Below are 13631 nucleotides of genomic sequence, written 5' to 3'. Positions count from 1 at the left end.
ACTAGACCACTTCTTCGCCTTCTTCACTTTAAAATTGATGTTGGCAGAACATACAAAACTGTTAAAGTAGGTAATTAGTATATTGTTATTGTGAATTCTAGGTCTTGTTTCAGGCCTCTTAATTGCCACCCATTGCTCATGTTTGATGGGACATGTGTGTCTGGCTATATACACGTGTTTACCTTCAACAAAGTGTACTTTCAACAAAACAAAACAACTTTTCAGGTGACGTTTTAAGTGAGCTTGTGTTGTCACATTGGAAGTCATGTGAAAAGAGACTTAGATTGGAGGGAAGCTGAGGATACTATTCAAGGAGTGGTGAAGATGAACATTAATATAGGGGAAAGGGCGACTTTCGGAGGCAAAAACCCATGAGCGCTTTGTGACACTACGGTCCAGCAGGTGGCGGTATGCAGTGCAGGTTAGAAGGGGCGTGCCTTTAAAAAAATAACAAACAAAGGAGAAAGACGAAGAAGAATGCGATAGAGACGCAGGGAGGAAGTGTTTGATTGTTTCTGTTGATTCATTTGCGACGCTTCTCTGTCCCTTTGACCGTACACATACCAGGTAGGTTTAAATACCACATGAATGTACAGTGTCGTCACACATACATATTGCAAAATGACATCGTCCATCTAAAGAACGTAGTGAGCTTCTGCTACGTGTGTACAGCCCAATGCTACATTGCTAAGCTAATGAAGCTCTAACGTTAGCCTGAGGTCAATCAGTCATCTGACCAAATGAAAACTTGTATTCAATTTTCTTGAGATTACTTTGTTTTAGTCGGGCTCAGACTACTACACAATCGCACTTTAAACGGAGACATAATGAGCATCACCTCGTCACAGAAGTTTGTATTTGGGTTTTTCAGCTAATGCTGAACTCTTAACTTGTTTTTTTCTTTCCGATGCAGGATCACAATGAATCTGGAACGTGTGCCCAATGAGGAGAAACTCACCCTATGCCGAAAATATTATTTGGGTGAGAGTACTTTAAATAAATGAATCGTGAATCCAGTTTGGATACAAACATCTTTACATTTATATCTTAGTTCCTCCTTTTATGTTTGTGAATTATGGGTAAATGCATGTAGTGTTAACACCTACCTCCATAAGTTATATATTTATATTCAAATGATGTCACATAGTGTCATTTAGGTAAGAGGGAGGATATATTACCGGGGAATCTTTTGTATTGTAAAGCATCAGCAATCTTATAGAGTTTGAATAGAGTGAATAGAGTTTCAGTAGTATTGTCATTGATGATGTTTTCCCCATTGATTTTTCTCAGGTGGCTATGCTTTTCTGCCATTCCTGTGGCTGGTCAATGTAGTTTGGTTTTTTAAGGAGGCCTTTATGAAGCCAGTTTACACTGAACAGCTGCAAATCAAAAAATGTAAGTGTCATAACTGCTACTTTTTAATACACATTTTATTCGATCATGGTCAAACTACTTTGATGAGGTTAGTTATCTTTTTGGATCCTTTAAATCTCGATAGAGTTTGGATGCCTTTTCTAGGTGAGCTTCCTAAGCAGCGTTGGACAAGATTTTTATATAAAACTTGTATTTTTATATAAAACTTGTATTCAAGTACACAAGATCTAAACTGTAAGATTTAATTTTAGGAAAACACCATACAAATATTTCACTCAGTATGTGATTTGAGAATTATCACTATTAATTTGATTCATTCCCACTCCTAAATTATATCAACAGATATTTACTTGAGCTTTGAACAAACAATTAAGACATTGAATGTCTGTGATTTTAGTTTTTACTGTTTCATAAATGTGGGCCACTATTGATGCTTATGATTTCGAACACGTGTTGTACTTTTTAGGACATTATCAAACACTATATTTGCAATATTCTGAGCTTTATGTTTTTTTTAAGAAAATCTGTGTCCCTTGTTTTAATGCAAAGTCATTTTCTTGTGTGTTTTTCGTCTAGATGTGAAGCGGTCAGCACTGGGTTTGTTGTTATGGGTAACAGTACTGACCACATGGATTACCATTTTCCAGCGCTTCAGAGCAGAGTGGGGGGAGGTGGGAGATTACCTCTCCTTCACAATTCCACTAGGCATTCCTTAAAAACATTTTTCTATGTTGGGTCTTTTAAAAGTAACTAATGATCCACTAAAAAAAGACCAAAGAGTTTTTCTTTAACTACAGTGAAAGATTCTGGTGAATTTTCTGGTCTATGGAGATACATTTAATGGCTGATTTTCATTGACATAATCCCCTATGTCTTTAAAATGTAAATTCTCAAAGAGTTTCTTTTGTTGTGCTTGCCAAGGCATTTCAGAAAGTTCTTTGACTTTCTTTTTTTTAATTTTTTTTTTTACTTAATTAACTTAGTTTAGTAGACAATGTTTACAGTATTGAAACAATCTAATAATGAAGCTGGATGTGCATTCAGGTTTGTTCAGGACATTAAACATTAGATCCAAGAACTTTTTTTGCTTTACTTTTTGTGGACTATGATGATTGTGCACCCCAAACTATTTGTACTTGTGTATGAATGATGAATACAAACAATTCTGTATTGACTTTTTGTTTGGCGACTGACTGGTGATTTTCTCCATATACAGTATATACTCCTGATAATTTGCATTGTTATAGAGGCTCCTAAAGTCTGGACAATCACTGGCGCCTGTTGTGAAACCCAATAACTTAATCCCTCCAAATGTCGCCACTTCCCTATCATCCTATATGAGTCATAACATAATCAGTGCCATTTTTAGTCACGCCAGTCCAGTCAAAGCTTTAGTGACAGGTTTTGCATTACTAACAGGGAGAACATGTGCCTGCCATATAAACTGCTGACTTCACTGGAGTATGCCAGGAACAACACAGAAGTATCGGCATGTACGGTTCTTTTATGATGCAGGGAGTCCCTTAATAAAACTGATTTACGGGGAAGTAAACTAAATATCCTTTTATGGACTTTGTACATTGTTTCAGTGGTGTGTGTGTGTGTGTGTGTGAGAGAGAGAGAGAGTGAAGGGATGTAAAGTAACTACATGTTATTGTACTTTTAGTACACTTTTGAGACACTTCACAGGTCCAAATGTTCTGCATTATGTGAACTTTTGCTATTGATAATGGAGCTGGAGTGTTTTTTATATTGAGGCATTGCTACTCACTTAAGTTACATTATCTGAATAGTTGAACCGCCGCTGTTCCAGTGAGTGATGGAGGGGGGAAAGCGCACGTGCGCTGGCACGTGTTAGGGACGTCGCTGCTGTCACTGTCTGTCTGACATCAGCTCACGAAGGGTCACAACATCTCTTTTGAACTTATTTTTGGATAGACCTTCCTTGACAACCGACCTTAAGTATATATTTCGCAACAGGCCGGATAAGAAAATGTGGACAGTCCGTTTGTTCGTTTGTATCAACCCTGGGAATGAACCGTGGGCTACAACACTGGCAATTGCTAATCAACACGTTAATTGCCCCTAAGCTGGCAACAGCTGTGCCGCTCCCAAAACAATACACTCTTTTCCTACATGGCCCTGCCCGACCACCCAAGGGTACGCATCCAGAACATAACGGAGGCAAGGTGCCCCGCTATGAATTCCGAGCTCATTATGCAACTCCAGTATAAAAACACACCGTCAGAGTCACGTCATGCACCCAGAGAGCGAGGAGTCAGTCGGACAGACGGGCGCAGCATCGGAACTCACTGTCCCCCTTTTAGGCGTCGAGACGAGCGGAGAGCAAGCAGGAAACAGGGGCAGTCCTGTTTCTCACTTATTGAGTCAGGACATTTAAGAAGAGGTACGTTTTGGTCATTTTTGTACACCTCGTAGTTCTTGCAAGCTGTATCCTCAATTGCTGTCAAGTCAACTCTCCTTTTTATTTATTTTTTTGTTACAGTTTTTCCCCTCTATTTAGAAATGGACTTCATCCTGCCACCCACTCTTCCAGCTGGTGGTATTCCATGGCAGAAGGTGTTACCGCCTCTTATTCCTCGGCTGAATGGGACTTACGGACAATATAATTGGTCCCCGAATTTACTGATTCCAGAGACGGATAATAGCAGCTCTGCAGAGGTAGGTTTGCCTACAATAGCTAAGTATGTTGAAACCATTATTGCATTTATTTTGGCTCAATAGAACCGCATCACAACATTAAAGGGATGCCAAATAACCTTTTACATGGGTAACATAATAGGGAAGTCGTCATTATTTTAATTGGGGGGGGGGGGGGGGGGGGGGACTGAAAATGATATACACACACACACAAACATACAGAGAGGGATCAAACAAAGACTCAATTTGCACCTCATAGCTCTTTCCAGAGCTTTCAAGTTCATTTTACAGTGATCATCAGATGAAAACCCTGAGATGCAGTTGAAGGCCCCCCCCCCCCCCCCCCCCCCCCCCCCCCCCCCCCCCCCCCCCGAAAAATAGTACTGTTGAAACTGTTTTTATTTCTATATAATATACAGTATTTACTTCTTTGTTGGTAGGTGAACTGTGATGACAGTGGTTTTACAATTCAAGTCGATGTAAAGCACTTCAACCCAGAAGACCTCATTGTCAAAGTGATCAGAGACTTTGTGGAAGTGCAAGGAAAGCATGAAGAAAAAAAGGTTTGTAGTCTAGGAGGAACATTAATGTATCTATTTGTTTATTTTATTTAAAATAGTTATGCTTTGCCTTATCCTCTAAACTTGTATTTCCTATTTTGTCAGGATGGTCCAGGGGTTACAACACGGCAGTTTAACCGCCGCTACCGAATCCCAAAGGGAGTGGACACCATGGCTTTGGAGTCAGCGGTCTCTCCAGACGGCATCCTTATCATATCTGCACCGATGCTGCAAACAGAGGACTCCAGAATCCTGACCTAATCGCATTATAACCAACCACTCAAATCTCTGCCATCTTCACCACATATGAAAACAAGTGCAACAGAAGCCTTTAAGAAAACACATACCGAAATAATGTCAGGTCCCTTCAGTCACAGCAACAGGCAGCTTGTGCCAAACCACCCATTTGTTCTGTTCCAGGCACTGTGTTAATATTCCCCGCGCTCTGAGGTTTGTATATACTGCTCTTCTATTACTCGTCGATCTTACATGATGTCTCAAGGAACCAGTCTCTGTAAATACTCTGCGTTCGAAAGTTCAAGCTGCTGTTTTTTTGTGTGCAACTTTTGTAAAATGCATTGATGTAATTGTGATTAATGATGCACGCAAACATATCGCCAAACTCTTTAATGTGGAAATACTTCTTCAAAAATTCAACTTTATTTCTTTATAAAATAAAAAAGTGACTACAAGTGCCTCTTGTCAAGTAACGTGTTGCTCGTCCAGGAATTCAATCAACTTGGAGTCCACATCACTAAAAGGAAAAATGCAGAAGATTAATTTCTGGTATTTTGGGTGCCATGTTTGGAGTATTCTAATAACATTATTGGAGCTCCTATTCATAGGAGTGAATGAGGGAGCCGTCTGGGAACATCATTTACATAAATAATGACCAAAAATGCATTTTTACCTGATCTGCTCCTTTACCCATTTCCTCTGCTTGCGAAGGACTAGTAATAAAGGGTCATCTTCAAACTCTTTTTCATCTGAATCTGCAAAAAAGGGAAACACTAATGTAAGAAAGCTGATAATGGAATATGATCAGCTTGTACACATAGCAGACCAATACTTTTAAGTTATCTTGTTTAAATCCTTGAAAGGCAGTAGGAAGTTATGACTACCGTGAAATTTAACATGGATAACAAATGTTACAGCATTCGTAAAAAAGAAATCTCCAGGGGTTTTAACCTAAAGGGTTGTTGCATGTTGGGAAAATAAATAATACAAAAGAATATCTTCTCCACAGTTAACTACAGGGTAAATAATGGTGCTCTTTGCTGCCAGAGGCTCACCTTCAGCTTCTTGCAGCAGCCGGGAAATGACCTCCATAGAGTTCTGTGCATTGCATGGAGAAACCGAGGAGTGTGGCGGTGCAGAGGCAGTGCAAGGAGGAGAAACCGACGAGACCGGGGTCCTTCGTGCAAGAGATGGATCCACCGTGGGAAACAATACCTCTGATACTACCTGTCAAGGCCCAAATGAGAACACCCTACAGATTAATGCAGTTTTTAATAACCATAGTAACAATATCAACCAAATGATGTATGACATTTATACAACACGCGGTGTGCAGAGTGATGGACGCGCAATTCAATTCATCTTTGGTAAAGAGTATTTCAAGAATTCTTGTCCATCTCATTCTAACATGGTTAGACATGAACACCTGAGTATCTTAAATTATTTGATATGACAATGACACATTTTTCTTGAAGAAAACTACTCAATATGGGTGTTATGAATCCTCACAGACTACTGTATTTTGAGCAGCACAATGATTTAATTTAATCGCTTATACTGCTGGCAATTTATTGAGTTATTCTGACAGTAGGGAAAACATTAAGACAAAATATGCAGACATCTTTCATACGGCGCTTGTGTTAATCCCACTACTTAGAGAGCATTAAAGAAAATAACTTGAGAACCTGTCCTAAGGCACTGCGGATTGGAGAAGGGGGTGGTGCATGATCGCCAGCAGAGCTCTCACTGGAAAACTTCTGGCTTCCTTCCTGTTGCTGTCGCTCTGCCCACGGCAGGACTATTTTGGGAACTTTTTGATGGGAAAAACTCCCGTTTGTCGGACCAGGTCCATCAACATGTTCCCCATCCACAGTATATCTGCAAAAACACATATAGTAGGCATCCAGACATGATTTTCTTTTACTCTGTGTGCATGTTTCAAGACTACCTTGTGGATTTCTTCTGCTTTCTGAAGGACATCGCTGTCTTGGTCTCATTCTTCCCTGACTCTCTTGTCGGGGCTTTCTCTTTCTTGTTCCTCTCAGACCTTTTGTGGTGAATAAGTTCCGCTCTTTCTGTGGCTCCAGATGAAGCAGGTGGTGGGGATGGCATATGCTCACGACTACGTTCATCAGTGAAAGCATTCATCGAGTTTCCGGGCACTCGGGTCTTTTTACAGACAACTTTGGTCTGAGACTCATCTGTTCTTTCTGAAAGGTGTTGATGCGTGCCAGTGCCAGATGACTGGATGGGACATGGCAAGACATCACAGAGTAAATGCATGTGGGCAGGCACATGAGCAATAGCTTGGGGTTGAGAGACTGAAGAGCCAGAGACAACAAAGGTAGGGAAGGGCGATGGATCTGAAGCTTGGGGACATGATCTGTGGGCTTCTTTGGTTTGTGGCTGGGGTGCAGTGATGTGGGGGGGTGTAGATTGTTGTGAGAATTCAGGAGGCCGAGCACTCTGGTGTTGCTAGAGATAATGCAAGAAAAAGGAATCCAAAATAATTCTGTAAATCTAGAATAAATATTGAACATAACATATGGAGTAGATATTAGACATTTTGACTCCAACCTTGTATGCCTGTCCACTGTCTGAGGGATGGCTTAAACTGGGGGCCTGCCAGTTAAATGTGGGACCATGAAGACTGGAGTGTTGGAGGGACTGAGACCCCTCCCTGGCCTGCTCGATCTTTCTCCTTAAACGCCACTGGAACAAGATGTCCTCTTCCCGACGTGTGGGGGGCGCCAGAGGAGGAATGACAGAGGATTCTGAGCTGGCCTTTGCTATAAATGTCAATAAAACACATTGCACAATAACACAATCACACAGCATGACACACAATTAAGAATGACTTCTGCTACAAGTTATCATTGAGCAAGTTAAAAATCAAAGAAAAGTTACAACATTACATCATCTTCATCTTCTACATCATGTCTTACTGGGAATCAAAGGTCTTCGGACTGGCTCATATACGCTGACTGGAGAAGAGAAATCTGAGCATTCAAGGCCCTCTGAGCTGACGGGGATAGATCCATCACTCAGAGTGCATTCCCTGTTAGAAAGAAAAAAAGTGACTCACATTGAAGGGATATATTCATTGATCATTAATGTTACTCGCTGGTTTTCATACCCTCTCAGCAGAAGTCTGCCAGCCTTTTGTTGAAGGTGTTGTATTTCTGTGTCATCAAATTCACCTTGAGAGATGTCTGACAACATCTGAGAAACAAAAAGAACAGACAGAACACTGAACAAGCCACAATTTTGCTCTTGATATTTAAATATTAAAAATACTCAATACGGCGTGAATGAATAGAACTGGATAATTCAATTAGAAGCATTTGGGTAAAAACATCTGATCGGTCACATTGTCTGGCCACATATTGTTCACAAATACTGTATATACTGAGGTACTTTTATAATTTTGTGAGGCTGATACATTTGACACAAGCAAGTTGAACGAGCCACAAATGTATAAATCACGGCTGCATAAACAATGGCTTCTCAGACATTTAGTAAACACAGAGATTTACAAATGGACACGTGGTGTGGTGCTGAAATACAAATATTTATATGCACACGTCGGCATAAGGTGTCTCTCCTGCAGACACTCCTGGCATAAACCAGGGCAGGATGCAGACCCAATAAACCATTATAATAGCATACACAACCAATACAAAACAAGATGGAAAAGTATCCGGTGTTTTTTTTCCTTCTACTTTTTAAAGAAATAAATATGCATTCATAGGTCATTTGTTTCCTACAAACAATGCACAAGTTATTTATACTTAGGGGAGAAAGACATTGACAGGCTATATTGTGGCTCAATCCCAGTAAACTTACAGATGCACTGACACTAAGGGATCCTCTGCACGGCGAAGGGAATCTGTTATGTCGATGCTGCCCAGCTGGACTGAAAATGGCAAGTCCATAGTCATCTTTCAGAGGCTGAATACCATCTGGGCAGAAGAAGAGATTCAACAGATATATTTTACAGCAAGGTGGCTTTGCACATTGAAATTAAGTGTCTGGTGGTGACAGTTCACAACCCCTTCATAAAAAAACAGTAAGTTAGAATGCACCTTTGTCTGTTGTTTTAGTGGGCGTTGAACTGCAGGCTAAAGATGAGGGTGACATCCACCAAAAAGGATGCTGCTTCTCTTCATCGGCGGAAGGGCTCTGCTGGCGCTCCTCACGACTCTGCGGTCGACCATGGCGGAAGCGATCTATGTACCTGGGAGAGCAAAGGTCAATGATGGTTATAAGCAGTGATTCAAATAGTAAAGAACCACCGACCAGTTTCTATATCTTCCAGTCTTCACATCACAGTTACCATGCCATTGCCTTGTCTTTTCAGTGCGATTATAAGTTTAAGAGGATTACTTGGGCACTTAGGGGTAAAGGCACGGCTACATTTGAGGGTATGGTCGAGACTCTATGAAACTGAAACATACTTTGCCAGCACTGAATCTTGCTGAACTCCGACCTCTAAGGAATCTGTGGATTGTCCTGCTCTCGCAGACCTGGCTTTGGGTGTCTCCATGTCAGATGAGGTTGTAGTGCTGGAAAGACAAGATCCACACTCGGTGGAGGGCCAAGACTCTGCAAAAACTGTTGGGTCTCTGGGCACAGAGTGTGTAATTGTGAACTGGACCTCGGGTTTGAACGTACAGGACTTGAAGTCTGTAAAAGAACAACAATGTGATATACATGTTTGCATTGACTGAATGGAAAGCAACAAAATAATGAAACACGTCTTGCAGTGTATAAAGTTTACTTAAAAACTTACTGTTTTGTTCTTTTTCTTTGCTAGGGACCGGCTACAGGATGGTTGGTAGTATCCCTTAGCCCCTCTGCTCAGTTGAAAGAGATTCACAGGATTGGTGTCTAAAAATAACCACTTATAAACACCAGTAGCTATTGTTTAGGGTACTATAAATATACTCTTAATATCTTACCTGGATTTCATTACAGCTTTAGAACATCACAGGTTATTCCTAATAGCACCAAAAACGGGATGCGCTTCACTGCATGTCTGATTTATGCCTGGCACCAACTAAGGTCTCTGACAATAAAGTATAACGTCAGCTGGATCGGCATGGCTGTATGACTGTTACTCAAGTCAGACCATCACATAACGAACAGTTAACTAGGAAGACGCACCGGTCTTCAGGGTTGACTTGGCATGTCCACAAAAGAAAGTTACCATGGAGTCAAACGCCAGTAGGACACACATTGTGCATAAAATAGCACATTAAGATGGGTCAGGGGCAAATAGAATAGCTATTAATCCAATTAGTCCGACGTTGTAACTGAAAAAACAAAAGTGCAAAAGCTATTTTTTGACAAGTATAACGTGATCGATGAAACCAGAAGAAAGAGTCCCTGTTTACGTCGTTCGTTATTTACCACAAGGTTTGTAGCCAATAGGAAGCGATTATAATGTGACGGACGTAAAAGTTACCCAATCACGAAGACTGTCCTCGAAGCAAAATCACCAATCAGTGAATAGGAAACCGACAGCGCGCGGAAGAGGAAAGTCTCCAAAGACAGATAAAAAACAAGCTAAGTTAGCAACGGCCATTTAATCTAGAAAGATACAAATAAAACGTCCAGTTTTCTGTTTATTTCCATGTATTTGTTGTCTTAAAATTGCTCTGGGTTACTTTTAGTCAGCTAATCGCTATACTACGTAAACTGCTCGCGAACTAACCTTAGCTTTAACGTCCCGCAACGGTCACCGCTAACTCACCGGCCTAACCGCTGCGAGCTAACGCAGTACGGTAGCTCGGTTACAAGTTAGTATCAACACTGAGACGCTGCATATCGGTCTCCTGGAGTGAACTTATGGTTATAAAAGTTAACGTGACATAGAAGTTACAGAAAGGTGGAGATAATGCACCACGTCAAGATCAAGACGGAGAGGCCAGGTGAGTAACGTTGACGTCACTACATTGTAACATCACAGTTAAGTAACGTTAGATGCTCTTAACGAGCGGTTTATGTGTGTTTGGTAAGTAACTACTCACATTTAGTAATACACTATACATTCATTATTAACTCTTTGTTACGAGTAACGTTAATTCACGTTTCAGTAAAGCACCCAGTTTTGTTCTCATTACTTGTAGATCTCGAGGGGGCTGGTGCACGCAACAGATTGGATGATCTGTTAAAGGGACTGGTGGAGAAGACTGAAAGTGAAAGGTCGGTACAACGTTTAAGTTTGAACCCCATCTTGTGGTTTTGATTACTTTCCGATGAGACTGATATCGGTGTATTCTTCTTTTTTTTTAACAGGGAACAAAATGAGGGTGATACTGAAAAAACATCAGCTGACTCCTTAAACAAGTATGGATCTTAAATGTATTTGTCAACTTTTGTAGACTTTATGATGTACTGTAGCCGGTGCTGTGAAATGTATGAATATTGTGTATAATATACAGTGTTAAAGCTTGTTTTTAGATTTTTTGTTTCACTTGCTTTCTCTAGGGATTTGTCACCATCATCTGCTGGAAAAAGGCAAGTGTCTATTTTTCAACGGAGCAGTGGAACGTCTGCACACTAATGGATATAAAAAGCAGTCACGTTTTTGTTGTTGTTTTTTTAAGTTTCCTTTCTTGTTTTGATTTTGCTAGGCCATCAGCTCGATTTCCACAGCACCGGAGGAAGAAGCGTAAAGAGATGGATGAGGGCATACCAGAGAGCAATCAACACAAACAAAGTAAACTGAATGCAAGTTTTGAAAACAATTCAGGAGGAAATTGCATTGAAGTAAAATATCCTTTTTGCTTCCAGTGTGCTCATTTTGCCTTTTAACTTAATTCTAAAATGTCTCATCTTTTCTTCATCTTCCCATTTTCTATCTCTCTCCACTCGTTAGACGCTTACATTATTAAGTTGTTTGATCGCAGTGTGGATCTGGCTCAGTTCAACACCAGCACCCCACTGTATCCTATTTGCCGTGCCTGGATGAGAAACAATCCTTCTGTTCGAGTGCCGCCTGCTTCACCAAGCCCCCCACACATTATGGTGGAGGAAGAGGTGAGCCCATACAGTTACTTACCATTATAGTGCACAAAGTAAAGTATAATGTTACATTTATATTTGAAAGAAAATCTGTTTAAAAAAAAAAAAGAGTGGTGTTTTCTAGTTTCTAGCTTTACAATATAGGGAAGCTATTATTGTGGCCATGGTAAACACGATTATGACATTGCATCAACTAAGGAATACTACATTGTCTCTTTTACAGATCTGTATATTAATGAATACACTGTCTGATTTCTTTGATTAGAAGTGGTTAAAATGATCTATAAAAGGCAAAATGTTTGTATTACAAAGCCTAGTACTGATGGTCTGTGGTAACAGTTAAATTGGGCTCTTAAAGCCACTAGGGCTTCTCTGCCTGTCTGACCAGCTTAAGGGCGCTCTCTTGTGACAAAGCAATATAAAAATACTAAAGTCTTTGGAATTGTTACATTTACTTCTAAAGAAAGTATTTACCAGAGTATTTAAAGTACATTAAGTATTAGGAATGTTTTGGCCCACATATGCTGTTATGCCATTATCTTTGGGCATTATAAGGCCAGAAATAATTTTGAGTAAATATCTGTTCAACTTCATTCCTTCCTCAAACTTTCTTTCTTTTCCCAGCTTACAGACATGATCAATGGTAAAGGTATTGTGTACAGACTCCCTCCTCCAGCGTCCTGTCCAATCAGCACCTCTGGTGAACCCATCAATCTGAGGATCCCACAGACTGAAAAACCCACTGTTAACAAGGTTCTGTATATTATATACATGATAATTATTTATGGTGTTTTACTTTGATACTGATATTAAATGGCACATTCAAATCAAATGAATTAGTTAAAAAGTTAACTAATGAATCATAATTTAAATATAATTATAATTAACTAAATCAGAATTGTTTATCTCTCCACAGTTGACAGATTCACTTCCTGTATCAGGTTCTCTCATATGTGACCACATGGAACGTTGGAAAAAGATAAGGCAAAAGTACGTTCTTTTATTGAAAATAATTACTCATTATCATTGACTTTTGTACTGTAGACAACCCACCTTGAGTTGAGGTTTTACCCATGGGTGTTCTTGTGTCACTTGTAACATGCTTGAATTGTTGCGCTTATGAAGTCTGGTCATGATGTACAATTTATGTGAACGTGTTTGCAAGTTAGATTTTTCAAAAGTATACTGAACCACACAAATGTTTGGTACAAGTTGAGCTGACTCATATTGTTATTGTTTTCCCAGATGGAAGGAGTGCTCTAACAAGAACCAGTTAAGATACAGCGAGAGTATCCGGGTTCTTAAGGAGATGAAGGAGCTCTATGATCGCTAACTTGTTGTGCGGCTCTCCACCACAAAACGGACTCCACGCATTTGTAAGGGAGCCATGGTATATAACAATGACTCTTTGAACACACATGCTATGTACGTAATCAGACTCATAAGAAAGCATGAACATAACTGTGAGCCTTAAATTAACTAGATGTCCTACGCATTGCAGAAGAAATATCCGACAGGATTTTAAATTGTTTTGCAATTTGTTCCAGTGTGATGTATGTTTTTATTCATACAAATGATGTGTAGTTATCTGAATAAACTAATCAGTTTTCCAGACACACTGTGACTCCCTCCTTCCTGTGGCATCCTCAAGGTAACCAGACTAAAGTCCATAGTGGTCTCAACCACTTTCAGATTTGCTCGATTCAACACACACGTACTGGACAACACAGCAACTTTAAAGTAGCTTGAATTACATTTGCTTTTCAATGG

At 40.1% G+C, this 13631-nt stretch overlaps 4 protein-coding genes across 5 annotated transcripts; 3 read left to right on the top strand and 1 right to left on the bottom strand.

Annotated features, from left to right (window-relative positions):
* The first annotated feature begins 450 nt into the window (after window positions 1–450).
* Window positions 451–2926, top strand: psenen (presenilin enhancer, gamma-secretase subunit). Its single transcript, XM_034553368.1, has 4 exons — window positions 451–567; window positions 914–981; window positions 1291–1395; window positions 1951–2926. The coding sequence occupies exons 2-4, from the start codon at window positions 921–923 to the stop codon at window positions 2088–2090; spliced, it is 306 nt and encodes a 101-aa protein (XP_034409259.1). The 5' UTR covers window positions 451–567; window positions 914–920; the 3' UTR covers window positions 2091–2926.
* Window positions 2927–3034: 108 nt separating this feature from the next.
* On the top strand, window positions 3035–5290 carry hspb6 (heat shock protein, alpha-crystallin-related, b6). 2 transcript variants are annotated; one of them, XM_034553366.1, is made up of 4 exons: window positions 3035–3781; window positions 3881–4056; window positions 4476–4598; window positions 4701–5290. In XM_034553366.1, exons 1-4 carry the CDS (start codon window positions 3511–3513, stop codon window positions 4854–4856), a joined length of 726 nt encoding a protein of 241 aa, XP_034409257.1. In that variant the 5' UTR covers window positions 3035–3510; the 3' UTR covers window positions 4857–5290. The 2 variants fall into 2 exon arrangements, with proteins under 2 accessions (XP_034409257.1, XP_034409258.1); XM_034553367.1 differs by having other exon boundaries at window positions 3899–4056; window positions 4701–5237.
* proser3 (proline and serine rich 3) lies at window positions 5234–10274 on the bottom strand. The gene is given in 15 exon segments (XM_034553364.1): window positions 5234–5349; window positions 5506–5587; window positions 5888–6059; window positions 6518–6710; window positions 6781–7307; window positions 7410–7621; window positions 7778–7890; window positions 7969–8054; window positions 8679–8794; window positions 8918–9069; window positions 9290–9449; window positions 9452–9518; window positions 9625–9688; window positions 9794–9900; window positions 9999–10274. Coding segments are annotated over 14 exon segments (2007 nt in total). The 5' UTR covers window positions 9805–9900; window positions 9999–10274; the 3' UTR covers window positions 5234–5297.
* Window positions 10275–10334: 60 nt separating this feature from the next.
* lin37 (lin-37 DREAM MuvB core complex component) lies at window positions 10335–13477 on the top strand. The gene is made up of 9 exons (XM_034553365.1): window positions 10335–10765; window positions 10964–11039; window positions 11133–11183; window positions 11325–11354; window positions 11471–11556; window positions 11716–11876; window positions 12486–12614; window positions 12778–12851; window positions 13107–13477. Exons 1-9 carry the CDS (start codon window positions 10732–10734, stop codon window positions 13192–13194), a joined length of 729 nt encoding a protein of 242 aa, XP_034409256.1. The 5' UTR covers window positions 10335–10731; the 3' UTR covers window positions 13195–13477.
* The last annotated feature ends 154 nt before the right edge of the window (window positions 13478–13631 follow it).

Source organism: Cyclopterus lumpus, chromosome 16 (assembly GCF_009769545.1).
Source record: "Cyclopterus lumpus isolate fCycLum1 chromosome 16, fCycLum1.pri, whole genome shotgun sequence".
In the NCBI taxonomy this organism is placed as follows: Eukaryota; Metazoa; Chordata; class Actinopteri; order Perciformes; family Cyclopteridae; genus Cyclopterus; species Cyclopterus lumpus.
The sequence above is the reverse complement of the archived record's forward strand: the minus strand, read 5'-3'. Positions and strand labels throughout refer to the sequence as shown.